At 52.2% G+C, this 12495-nt stretch overlaps 1 protein-coding gene across 2 annotated transcripts; it reads right to left on the minus strand.

Moving 5' to 3' along the window:
• Nucleotides 1-1842: 1842 nt before the first annotated feature.
• Nucleotides 1843-12081, minus strand: Shroom1 (shroom family member 1). 2 transcript variants are annotated; one of them, XM_038328576.1, is made up of 8 exons: nucleotides 12046-12081; nucleotides 5336-6320; nucleotides 5203-5258; nucleotides 4443-4658; nucleotides 3694-4266; nucleotides 3467-3605; nucleotides 3090-3362; nucleotides 1843-2977 (listed from the first exon to the last, which is right to left on the minus strand). In XM_038328576.1, the coding sequence occupies exons 2-8, from the start codon at nucleotides 6275-6277 to the stop codon at nucleotides 2645-2647; spliced, it is 2532 nt and encodes an 843-aa protein (XP_038184504.1). In that variant the 5' UTR covers nucleotides 6278-6320; nucleotides 12046-12081; the 3' UTR covers nucleotides 1843-2644. The 2 variants fall into 2 exon arrangements, with proteins under 2 accessions (XP_038184504.1, XP_038184505.1); XM_038328577.1 differs by lacking the exon at nucleotides 4443-4658.
• Between the last annotated feature and the right edge of the window lie 414 nt (nucleotides 12082-12495).

The following is a 12495-nucleotide window of genomic DNA, read 5'->3' on the forward strand; positions in this document are numbered from 1 at the left end:
CGCGCCTTTTAATGTGTCCAACTTCCAAAATACCCTGAGCTTTTGCGAGCAAATATTCTTATCCCAATGTTTGCAGCTTCGATATTCAAGTTGGTCTCATATTCATCTGCAGAACTGTGCACTCAGGGCCCCTGCACAAATGGAGAGGGATTTGTCCTGTGTTTGGGGCTATCACAGACTACCCAAGGTCAGCCTTTCCCCAATACAGTACAAGCCCTCACTACCTTTCTGGGCCTCCAGGTCTCACACCCACTATTTCTGGGTACCCTCTTCCTCATCTTCAGCTCCTATCCTCTGTTCTCTTCTGGCCTGGCTGATCCAGAACTGGTCTCAGACTAAAAGCTGGATAAGGTCAGTTTTGTTCATGGTTTGAGATGTGTTTGACGCTCTCTATATGTTGCTAGGTCAGCCTATGACTCAATGCTCTTAGGAAAAACCTCCCACCTTGGCTTGGCAGGTGCTGTGATGAGAGACTCTAAATTCAGTGGACTTTCTTATTATTTTTTGGAGGGGGTGTAGTTGGTTGATGACAGTTGGAAAAAGACCATGTTTGAGCCGGGCGGCGGTGGCGCACGCCTTTAATCCCAGCAGCACTCGGGAGGCAGAGGCAGGCGGATCTCTGTGAGTTCGAGACCAGCCTGGTCTACAAGAGCTAGTTCCAGGATAGGCTCCAAAGCTACAGAGAAACCCTGTCTCGAAAAACCAAAAGAAAAAAAAAGGACCATGTTTGAGTATGTATGAATGCCATGGCACTCGTGTTGGGTCAAAGGACAACTTCTGAGAGCTGGCTCTCTCCTGTGGAATCTGGACTTTGAACTCAGGTTATCAAGTTTGTACAGAAAGCCCCTTTACCGCCTGAGTCGTCTCACTGGCCCAAGACCTAAGCTTTTGTGGTAGCGATTTTGTTACCCGGGTAGTTAGCAATTGCTAGTGGTTAGTGGCGTGCTCCTCAGTGGGGCCAGACTGATATTCCACCAAGGCCCTCTTCAACTCTGGCGAGCCAGGACAACTGCCATTTGTCAACAAACCCCTTCCCTTTTACCCCCCAACCTGTGCAGACAACACTGGCCCGTAGGTGGAGTTTTGGATGTCAGCTTCAAAATAAACACACAGAGACTTAATATTAATTATAAATGCTTGGCCAATAGCTCAGGCCTATTGCTAGCTAACTCTTACATTTTATTTTCTGATTTTGTTTGTTCTGTTTTTTTCGAAACAGGGTTTATCCATGTAACAATCCTGACTGTCCTGGAATTCACTCTAGACCAGGCTGGCCTTGAACTCACAGAGACCCTCTTACCTCTGCCTCCCAAGTGCTGGGGTTAAAGGCATGTGCCACTACCACTCTGCTAGCTTTTACATATTAAATTAACCCATATTTCTTATCTACACTCTACCACGTGACTCAATACCTTTGCTCAGTACAAGTTCATCTCCTCCTCTCCCTGTCTCCTCCTGATTCTGAGACTCCTCTTCTTCATCTCTGTGCCCTCTTTTTTCTATAAGTCCCGCGTAACCTCTACCTGTCCAACTATTGCCCAGTCAGGGTCTTTACTAACCCAATCACAGTGATGCATACTCACACAGTGTAAAGGAATGTCCCATACATGCCTATCTAAGAAAATTTATTAGAAAATAAGTCACAATACTGTTTGTGTCTTAAGCTACAGTGTTCTGTCTTGACTCCTCTGCCTCCCACCAGCTCTGACAGAGGGACTCGCCACCGCAAGAGGCGCGTATGGGCCTTGTGCTCTTTTGTCTACGCTGTACCAGGGAGTGAACCTAGGGTCTCACACGTGTCAAGCAAGCACTCTGCAACCCAACTCTATCTGCAGTCTCCTCTTTAAGTTATTTTAGAATTTTATTTATTTGTGGGGGTGTGTGTTTTGCTTGCATGTATGTCTGTGCACCAACTGTGTGCAGATCAGAGGGTGTCAGATCCCCTGGGGCCAGAGTCACAGGTGGGTGTGAGCCATACAATATGGATATTGGAGAGCAAACACAGATCTTCTGGAAGAACAGCAAGTGGTTTTAACTGCTGAGCCATCTCTCCAGCCCTCTTTTTACATTTTATCATGAGGCAGAGTCTCCTAAGTTGCCCAGCCTGGCTTTTAGCTCCATGTGTAGTCCAGGTAGGCCTCGAATTTAAAATCTCCCTGCCTCAGCCTCCCATGTAGCTAGGATTACAGCTACATTACCACCAGGCCATGTTTGAATACTGCAGTTTTTTGATTTTTTGGGGGGGGGGGATATTGTTTTGTTTTTGTTGTTGTTGGGGTTTTGTTTTGTTTTTTGAGAAGGGGGTTTCTTTGTGTAACAGCCCTGGCTATCCTGGAGCTCACTCTGTAGACCAGGATGGCCTTGAACTCACAGGGATTCACCTGCCTCTGCCTCTGGAGTGCTGGGATTAAGGGTCTGTGCTACCACCGCCCTGCTGAATACTGCAGTTTGTAAGACCCATACATTTATTCCCAAATAATCATAAGCTTGAGTAAGGCCCCCCAGAGAACCCTGTGGGGAAATGTGTCCCGGGAAGGCCTAGTCTGAAGCCTCTCTAATCCCTCAAGGGAAAGCTCTCTCCATATAAAGCATGACCCCAGTGGCGGGTGAGACTGAACACTACCCTCACGTCCACCACCTGTAACTAGATAGGGGTAGCAGGAAAAAGTGGCTTATTCAGAGGACGGATTCCTGGGGCCCAGGACAGTCTGGGAGAAAGGGGGTGATAACTGAAGTCGTTCCAGATGGTGTCCAGCTGTTCCTTAAGGAATCGGATTCGGTCATCCAGGCTGCGCTGCTGGGATAGGATCCGGGCCTTGGCGGCCAGCAGCACACAATAGGAGCGCAGATGCTCTGCGGGCAGCTCCCGCTCCAACACCTGACGCAGGGCTTGCTCCCGCCGCGCCACGTGCTCCTTCAGCTCCTTGGCGTCCTCCTGCTGTCGCTGTAGAAGCCGCAGCCGCTGCAGCAGCGAGGCCTGGAACCACCGGGAGAGGGCGCAGTGAGCACCGCTGCTCCGGGGATTGTCCGGGCTGTAGACCGCAGGCCCTCCTAGCCCAGCTCCTTCCCCAAGCCTTAGCCTCTTTTACCCTCTCATCAGGATCGCTGTCTGAGTCCACCCTGGCCAAGGCGAGGTTCACACGGGCCAGGCGGCTGCCCAGCAGCAGCAAAAGACCAAGCACGCGCTCTAGATCAGTCATGAACTGACGAAATCGCTCCAGCTCCCGGGGTGTACAGGCTTGGCTCACCGCAGCCTCCAGGTCTTCGTGACATTGGGTCCAGTCTGCAGCCTTACCCCGCAGTCTCTCCTGCTCAGCGTGAAGATCCTGGAGCATTTTCTGGAGAAGGTGGGCTAGCTCCACCTGGAGGGAGGGCCTAGGTATTCAAGAACTGGGCCAAACCTGGGAGTTTTCCCAGACACTAAGCTCCCCCACCACCCCAGCTTTCCCCACCACGCCCGACTCACTTTCTTGGCCTGAATGATGTTTGGTTTTGGGAGTCCCTGGTCATTTGACTGGTCAGGCACAGGGTGAGGGATAGAGTTTTCGGACCTTGATGCTTCCTGGGCAGTCGGCAGTTCCTGGGTGAAGGGGCTTCCGCAGGACCTGAGGACAAAGCCAGAGTTCTCTGAGATTTTCTTCCCTAGTCTGCAAACTCAGAATCAGGAGTCCCTCAAGCCTGCCTGTCGCTCACCCTGCCTCCGAAGCTCCAGCGGTCTCCTCTCCTGGGTCCTCACAGGCTGGCCTTATCGCAGCCAAGACCTCGGCGGCAGCTGCAGGAAAGAGTCCATCCAGCAGACCCAGAGGAGGCTCTGGACCGGGCTGGGCAGCAAAAGTGTCACTCAAAGAAGGATCCAGTCTGGCTAGCTGCTGAACCAGCTCCTCAAAACGCCGACTAGGCCAGGTCGGCTTAGGACCAGGATGGCCCCAGGTCAGGGAAGTGTGGTGAGGGAGGCCTGAGGTCTCAGAGCCTAAAGGTCGCAGGACTTCGACCGAGGGACGCTTGAGGGGATTGTTTTCTGTAGCTGTAGAGGGACCAGCGGTCAGCAGTCCAGTAGTGTCAAAGGTTGGGACGTCATTTGTAGTCCCAGGAGGGCTATGGCTTGTGGGTCTGGAGGAACCCTCAGAACCGTTCAGGCCTTGCCAATTGTCTTCCGCTCCTGTGATCCCTGGGCCCTTGTGGAAGGGGCTCTCTGCCGAGGCTGTAATCTGGCCAGCTTTTTTGATTAAGTCGTTTTCAGACTGCTGGTCAGAGGCGTGGAGATCCCTAGAAGTGAAAGAGCTACTGAATCAGAAAAAGAAGGCTCTTGCCCAGCTGACTTCTCAAGGACGGCCTGCCCCCATCCCCAACACCTGAACATTACCAGAGAGAGTTCCTGGCCCTCTGGCATTTTCTAGATGTTTCTGTGTGAGAAGAGTGTCTCCCTGTGCTTGGGGATTCACCTGGTTGGGAGCCCCTGGGGGGCATGAGACTCTTGAGGTGGTGGTGTCTCAGCTTCTTCCAGGAATACATTGTCATCCGGGAGGGAGGGGTACGGAGTAGACTCGGTGATGGTCTCAGGGACCCCCTGACCAGAGTCAGCTGGGCTGCTCTGGAGGACCTCTGCAGGACACACCACTGCCGCCTCCTTCTGAGTCAAGAACCTAGAGGCAGGGACCCTACAACGACGGTGAAAGAGGGTCTTCCTAGTGCACCATAGAAACAGTAGTGCATGCAGTTTGCAAAAGACAGGAGTCTTGAACTGAGGGAGGTAGACTTTCTCATAATGACCAATCCGTTGTCAGCTTAACTGGATTTGGAATCACCTAGGAGACACGCCTGTGGCTGACCGTGAGGGGGTTTCCAGAGGGGTGTCACCCAGGAGGGAAGACCAGCCCCAAATGTGGGCAGTGCCATCCCATGGGCTGGGGTTCTAGACTGAACAATAGATTGAGAAAGGAGAAAGAGAGCTGAGCACCAGCAGGAATCTGTTTCCTGAGAAGCCTCGTGCTCCCTGAATCCATGCCTGCCCTGCCATAATAGACTCTACTCTCTTCAACCCTGAGCCAAAATAAGTATTTCTTCTCTAAGCCCCCTACGTTAGGAATTTGGTCACGATAATAGGAAAAGTAATGAATACAGGACCCATGATTCCTTTTTAAGCAAGAGCTGTGAAAGTTGACTCCAGACAACGCTGTCCCCAGAGAGTCCTATGTCTCTCACCTGGAAAACTTGATCTGAAGTAAAGGTCTGGGGGTTTCCGTCCTTTGAGGAACAGCCTAGAAAAGACAACAGTGGCTTGAAATAGAGTTGTCTCCCAGATGCCGCCCTCCCCACCAGCCTTTATTTTCCATACCTGCACAGTGGCCAGAGTCCTTTCTGAACCCGTGCGGCGACCCATGACCTCGCCTGATACGCTCTGACTGCGACCCGCAGGCCTACAGGCACTGCGAAGGTTCATGGACGGCGAGTCCAGCTCCACTGAGCTTAGGGACTGAGTCTCCTGCAGCAGCCTTTTGGACTTAACGTGCGCCCCACGCTGCAACTCCTGGGTGGAACAAGCCTCTCTCAAGCCCTCACCCGTGGGTCCGCCGCTCCAACCCATGCGATGCAGTTTGCCTGGCTCTGAGAAACAGCACATCCGTTGCTGGCTGGCCAGACGCCCCAGGCCAGGAACACCCAGAGCTCGGACCGGGGTGCGCGCCGGCTCCGCTTCTCCTGCCTCGTGGCTGCTAGAGGCAGAGCGCGTGTGCACCGTGGGTGGCCGCGTGGTGATCGCTGGCCGCAGACGCCCGGGCAGGCTCATGCGGAGCTCCTTTCGCTGGAAAGATGTCTCCCGCAGCACTCGTCTCTGCGCACCCTGCAGCCGCTGGCGGTAGGCGGCTCGTGAGGCTGGGGGGCTGGGCGGCTCAGCGGTGAGTGCACCAGCCTCAGCCTCGGCTGCCAACGCATACAGCAGCGGGGTGTCCTGTCTGCTCAGGGATCCCGCGCTTCCTTGGACCTCTGGGGGCCGCGGGTCACTGTGCTCAGCGACTACTGGCTCGGGCCGCTGGGTAGTTGGAAGAACAGCGTCCCGCGGGGTAGGGGATTTGCTGCCCCAAACCACGCGCACATAGTCCCAGTCTAGGTAAGGGAGGATCTCGGTGCCAGGAGATGGTGTGTGCATCTCCGGACCACCAGATGCAGCGGAGAAAGAGCTGTAGGCCGAGTCGGCGCGCGTGGACAGCCGTCGCAAGTCCAGGCTTCCAGTGGCTGAGGCCGGGGAGGTGCGGCCGCTCCCAGTACCCAGGGCCTCCATGGCTGTGCAGTTGGAGACTGGCGCTGGCAGGACTGGTTGAAAGCTTTAAAAAAAAAAAATACATTGGTTGTTGGGTGAATGGTTAAGGTAAGAATTAGGACAGCCTGCTGCCTCCTAAACCATAGAGAACCCGGGGCTTACATATCAACTCCCGGGTCGGTCGGTCCCTAGCTCTAGAATCTTCCTCCTACCCTTTAGTATGGTAGAGAAACTTCAAAAGTTGAGATGGCATAGGCAATAGGACTCATTGTAGAGCGCAATTCTAGGGGTTGAGATTCTCAGTTCTGACTCAATTGGCTCATTCCCTTGCCTCGGGGACTGGGCCTTCCAGAGTTGCACCTCTGCACTGGCACCTCTAGCAATGTTGAGAACAGGCACATGCTCAAACCCCAGTCCCGCCCAGGCTGCTTCCTGGCCATTCTGTTGGCTTTTCTGTGTGATCTTTCCCTGATAAACAACGGATCAAGAATGTTCTGAGATCACAGAGAAGCCCAAAGAAGGGGGGCGGGCAAGGTAGGAGCAGGGGCAGCTTCACAGTCTCTGTCCACCCCCACCCACTCTGTGTCCTTTATGGTCCAGGTGTGTCATAAAAATACTCATCTTGATCCCCATCTCCCTATGTGCTTTTAACAGATGAGAACCCCGGGTTCTGAGGAGGAAGTGGCTGACCCAGAGGCACACACAGGTCCTAAGTGACAGAGCCCCTGGCTGGAATCTAGGCATGCCTCCAAGCTCACTGCAGCCAAAATCAATTTCCTAGAGGCAAACCCTGCCCAAAGCCCTTGCCATGGCCCCCCTTCCCCCAACAAAGCCCAAACTCAGAGAGGGAAATAAGTCACCTTTAAGTACCATAAATTCCAGAACAATAAACTGGGTGAGTCTGCAACTCTGTCTTTCATCTAGGACCACCCACGAGCTGACACTCACCTCCCTTAGGCTTTGCCAAGAGGCCTCCACTTGGAGGTCTTGGGGTTCCTAGAGACCTCCAGTGTCACTCATTCCCCTACTTTGTAATTGTTTGCTATTTCCTCCTCCCATTCCCACCCCTAAGCTTCCTGAGGACAGGTCCTGCCCTTATTTGTCACCCAGTGCCTGGCACCAGCCCTGGCATGTAGTCAATGTTAAGTAAATAGTTGCTGAATGGCAAGGGAAGGGTCAGAAGTGTGGGGAGTTGATGGGGGGGGGTGGCAGTAAAGGAAGAGGCTTCATACTTTATAGCCCCTCTTCTCCCTTCCCTATTAGTCTTTTCTGGGGAAGGCAGCAGAATGGGTGGGGAGGCCCCGGCCGCCTGGACATAACCAGGTTATTTATGCATTATCAGGAAGAAACAGAGCCTGCAGGCAAGCAGGACTGGCTGGAAATCGATCCCTCCCCAGTGCTGGGAGGCAGAGCAAAGGGAAGACTTGTGTGGCTGTGCTGTGTCCGGAGAGAGCAGCACTGAGGCTTGGGGATCTATGGGGAAGTTTGTCTCCCTTGACCTGCTTGGCCCGGGCAGGGGGGGATGCAGAGATTAGGGAGGTACACACCTGGCATGTGGTCCAAAAGCAGGCTCTTTTGAGCTAGCTTCCCAGACACTGGAATTCAGGGTCATCCTACACCCATCTCTCCGAGGTGCAGGCTACTTACTGTACATTGCTGGGAGTGAGTACAGGAGCATAAAGCCTTTCTATAGTGGAGAGGCAGGGGAGCCTTCACTAGGCATAGGGCCAGACATCTTGATGTGGCCCAGTGAGACCAGCCCACAGATTGAGAACCACTGCCTAAGAGGAGAGTCAACTCTTTTAAAAAGGTCTACCCTGGCTGCTTAGACACCATCTCCCTCTCTCTCTCTCTCTCTCTCTCTCTCTCTCTCTCTCTCTCTCTCTCTCTCTCTCTCTCTCTCTCTCCCTCCCTCTTCCTAATTTTTCTTTTCTTTAAAAAGTTTTTTTTTTAGAGTTGGGCAGTAGTGGTGCTTTTCTTCAATTTCAGCATTTGGGAGGCAGAGTCAGGAGGATCTCTGTGAGTTCAAGGCCAGCCTGGTCTGCAGAGCTAGTTCCAAGACAGTCAAGGCTACACAGAGAAACACTCTAGAAAAAAACAAACAACAACAATAAAAAAGTGTTTGTGTGTATGCACATGTGTGCACATGTGGAAGCAGATGTTGATGTCTGATTTCTTCCTCAATGTCCTTTGCCTCTTTTTTTTTTTTTTTTGATACAGGGTCTCTCAGTTATGTAACCCTGGTTGTCCCAGAATTCTCTAAGTAAACCAGGATGCCCTTGAACTCATGGAGATCCACCTGCCTCTGCTTCCAAGTGCTGAGATTAAAGGTGTGCACTACCAAGCTTGGTGCACTCTACTTTTTAAGCCAGACTCTTTTACTGAACCTCATGTGGCTAGGCTGACTGGCCAGTGAGTTCCAGGAATCCTGTCTCTGCTTCACCCTCCACACCCAGCAACAGTGCCCTGCTCTTTGCTTGGGTATTGGGGATTTGAACTCGGGCCCATATGCTTGTACAACAGGCACTTTACTAACTAAGCCATCCCCCAACTCCTCTCTTCCTACTCCTTCTAAACCCAATTCATGGCTGGCATACACCACCCATGCCTGTTCATGTTGGCATGCTGAAAACAGAGGTCATGGAATGCAAAGACATTTCCTTAAAGGAGGCTTCGAGGCTGGAGAGATGACTTGGAGGTAAAGCAGCTGCCAAGTCTGACAACTTGAGTTTGATCCTGGGGAGGAATGTGGGAGAAAGAACTGACTCATTGTCACAGTGGCATGCAGATTTTCTCTCTCCTCCCCACTACATACAAATTCAAATAAATTAAAAAATGTTTTTTATAAAGAAACCATGAAGCAGGGCGGGGGGGGGGGGTGTCACACACCTTTAATCCCAGCACTTGGGAGGCAGAGGCAGGTGGATCTCTGTGAGTTGTGAGCCTGAGACCAGCTCTCTCTCTCTCTCTCTCTCTCTCTCTCTCTCTCTCTCTCTCTCTCTCTCTCTCTCTCTCTCTGTCTGTCTGTCTCAAAACGCCACCACCACCAAGAACAAAAACAGACAAGCAAACAAAAATGAAACCATGAAAATTCATATTAGTGAGTGTCTGACACAACAAAGGATCTCTAGTCACCAGGTAAAAATGGCTAACACAGCTGGAGAGAGGCATTAAGAGCACTTGCTTCCCAGCGTTTGGGAAGCAGAGGCAGGTGGATGTCTATGAGTTTGAGATCAGCCTGGCCCACATAGCAAGTTCCAGACCAGCCAAGGCCTGTCTCAAAAATCAGACAAGAAAAGCCGGGCGGTGGTGGCGCACGCCTTTAATCCCAGCACTCGGGAGGCAGCAGCGGATCTCTGAGTTCGAGGCCAGCCTGGTCTACAAGAGCTAGTTCCAGGACAGGCTGTAGAAACTACAAGGAAACCCTGTCTCGAAAAACCAAAAAAATAAAAAAAAAAAAAAAAAATCAGACAAGCAGGCAAGCAAACAAAAAGAGAACTTGTTGCTTTTGCAGAGGCCCCAGATTTGGTGCCCAGCACCCCCATGGAAGTTAACAATCATCTGTACCCAGAATTCCAGGGGATCCCGTGCCCTCTTCTGGTCTCCATGGGCACCAGACATGCATTCAGTACACATACATACATGCATGCAAAACACACACATAAAGAATAAAAATATAAAAATAAATATTAAAAGCAAAACAAACAAAAACCAGCTTACGGGACAGAAAGGTGACTCATGGGGCAAAACTCTTCACTGTGCAGGCCTGACAACTTGAGTTGGATCTCCAGGACCCAGATGAGAAGTCAGATTCAGGGACTGGAGCGAGGGCTCAGTAGTTAAGAGCACTGACTACTCTTACAAAGGACCTAGGTTTGATTCCCAGGACCCACATGATGGCTCACAACAAAGTGTAACTCCAGTACCAGATGACCCAACACATGCCAAAGGCTATTGCATGTGCTTGGGCACAAATGCATAAAATAAAATGCTTTTAAAAAGTCAGATGTTGCAGGGCATATCCGTAATTTCAGCATACCAGTGGTGGGATGGGAAGGAGAAAGCTGGAAGCTTGTAGAGCAGCTACCCTCAAATACACGATGTAGCAGCAGAAACAAGAGAGACCTTGCCCCACTAAGGTAGAAAGTGACAATGGACTCTTGAAAGTTCCCCTCTGGTTTCTGTAACTGCACCATGACACTTATGCCCATACTAACACACACTCAAAGTACTTAATGAAAACATCAACATATAATGAACCACTAAATGTGTACATATGTGTGTTTTCTTATTGCTCCTAACTTGTCGCAAGGATGCTATTGCATTGGTGGCGGCCCCAGCAGGTTTCTGTCCACGCAGGACTCCCATATTGTGCTCTTTGTAGAATCTGCTGTGCCACCAGGACCTTGGAGCATCAGTACAAACAATAAGGAATGGCCATCCTTGTCCCCAGAGCAGGGGTTGCAGCATAGTCTGCTAGGGTCGTGGGGATGGAGGAAGGTACTTGTCACCTGAACAAAGAATAAGTGAGCTGTGCTCAGGATTCAGAGCTCAGGCTCTTGAGGGTGGAACACCAGACCAGGAGGATGAAATTCCAGAGACTGGACAAGACTGGCAGTGGAGACCAGACAAGCTGTGCAGTGCTCATTCATTCTGGGCCATCTGGGCTTTCCTGCGGCCACGGCAAGTCTAGCGGTGATTGGGATACGGGTCTGGGGCTCTATAGAGTAAAGGTGGATCCAGGCAAACAACCAGACCCAGAGCTTCAGTCAAGGCTTGTCAGGAAATTCGATGAAGTTTTCAGTGGATAAAACCACACCGAGACAATGCATGCAAGACCAGGGCAAGAGACAGGAGAGGTGCAGGGGAAAAGACAACCTCAGAGCTCATCTGGAATGAAACTGTCCTTTCAAGGGCCTCCTCCCATCTGACTTCCTGTGTGGACTTGTGCAGGCCACTTCTTGCCTCTGGCCTTCCCTTAGTACTGTGGAGGGCTGTAACTGCACGCCACCACTGACTCTTCTAGAATCAGAGCCCCTGGGGTTCAAGACCAGATCTTAAGTCCTCGCACCCCAGACTAGGTCTCCTTGATCCTCTCTCTACTCCTATTCTCCAAGACCATAGACGACACTGCACCCTTGTGCACCCGTTCTGTGACACAGCAGCTGGTCTCTGAAGCCCTGGGGCGGCCCCCACTGAGACCCTACTTCCAGAAGGTGTACAAAAAACACAGGATGCCGCGTCACCTGGGTATAGGCAGTCCCTGGCATGGACAGAGCACATACCCAGGTTCAAATTCTAGGCAAACAAGGGCTCAAAAGGGGGTTGGAGCCAAGCTCTGGGAACCACACTGTGGCGGCAGAGTCACATGGAGAGGCGAGAGAGGGAGCTTGAGAAACTAGGAGAGCGGATGGCCTCTGACCAGCGTATTTCTGGGCCTTTCCTGAGGGACTTATGGTCCGAGAAGATTGGGAATTGAGAGGGACCAGGATTCTCCAGCAACCAAAGCTCAAGTACAGAGGGTCACCGAGCGGACACCACTGTGTGTCGATTCCCCTCAACAGCTGGGCCAGTTGAAATGGCTCTGCCCCCTACCAGGCCCAGAGTAAAGGTGCGCAGGGGCTTTACTCCGCTGGCGCAGCCGGACTGGAATCCAGGTCGGAAGGTCCAGACGGAACGACGGTCTGGCCACTTCGCGGCCGCCACTGTCACAGCCCTGACCCTCCCGTCCTGGTCCTCCTCCTGCGGACTACGTGCTGCTGCTCCCCTCACCCGGCCCCGCCGCCTACCTGTAGCTCCAGCCCGAGACGCGCACCAGGGCGCCCGCGGCCATGTGTTGAGCCTCTCCAGCTCCCTCACCTTGCTCTGACATGGTCTGAGCATGTCTGGGGACAAGGCTGTCCCCCAATCTAGCATCTTAGGAAAAAATAAAAGCTTGTTTGTATAGTAACTGGAAGCCAGAATTCTGTCCAGGAGTCAGGGCTGCCAGCCCTGGGTCTAGACAGTCTGAGGCTTCTGTTCCCTGGGTCTTCTAGGGATAGAGGAAACAGCCAAGGAGCCTAACTCCTGAGAACCAATCTCTCTCTCTCTCTCTCTCTCTCTCTCTCTCTCTCTCTCTCTCTCTCCCTCCCCCCCTCCCCTCCCCTCCTCCCTCCCCTCCCTCATCTCTCTTCTCTCTCTCTCTCTCTCTCTCTCTCTCTCTCTCTCTCTCTCTCTCTCCCTCCCTCTCTTATATTGTG

The sequence above is a fragment of the Arvicola amphibius genome, chromosome 4, assembly GCF_903992535.2.
Source record: "Arvicola amphibius chromosome 4, mArvAmp1.2, whole genome shotgun sequence".
Lineage (NCBI taxonomy): Eukaryota > Metazoa > Chordata > Mammalia > Rodentia > Cricetidae > Arvicola > Arvicola amphibius.

Excerpts from the sequence above, each read along its gene's own strand:
- Shroom1 (XM_038328576.1), bottom strand. The coding sequence starts at position 6,277 with ATGGAGGCCCTGGGTACTGGGAGCGGCCGCACCTCCCCGGCCTCAGCC. Across the intron at positions 4,659-5,202 it reads CTTCAGATCAAGTTTTCCAG|GGTCCCTGCCTCTAGGTTCT; the intron begins GTGAGAGACATA and ends CCGTCGTTGTAG. Across the intron at positions 3,606-3,693 it reads GCTGGAGCTTCGGAGGCAGG|GTCCTGCGGAAGCCCCTTCA; the intron begins GTGAGCGACAGG and ends CTTTGTCCTCAG.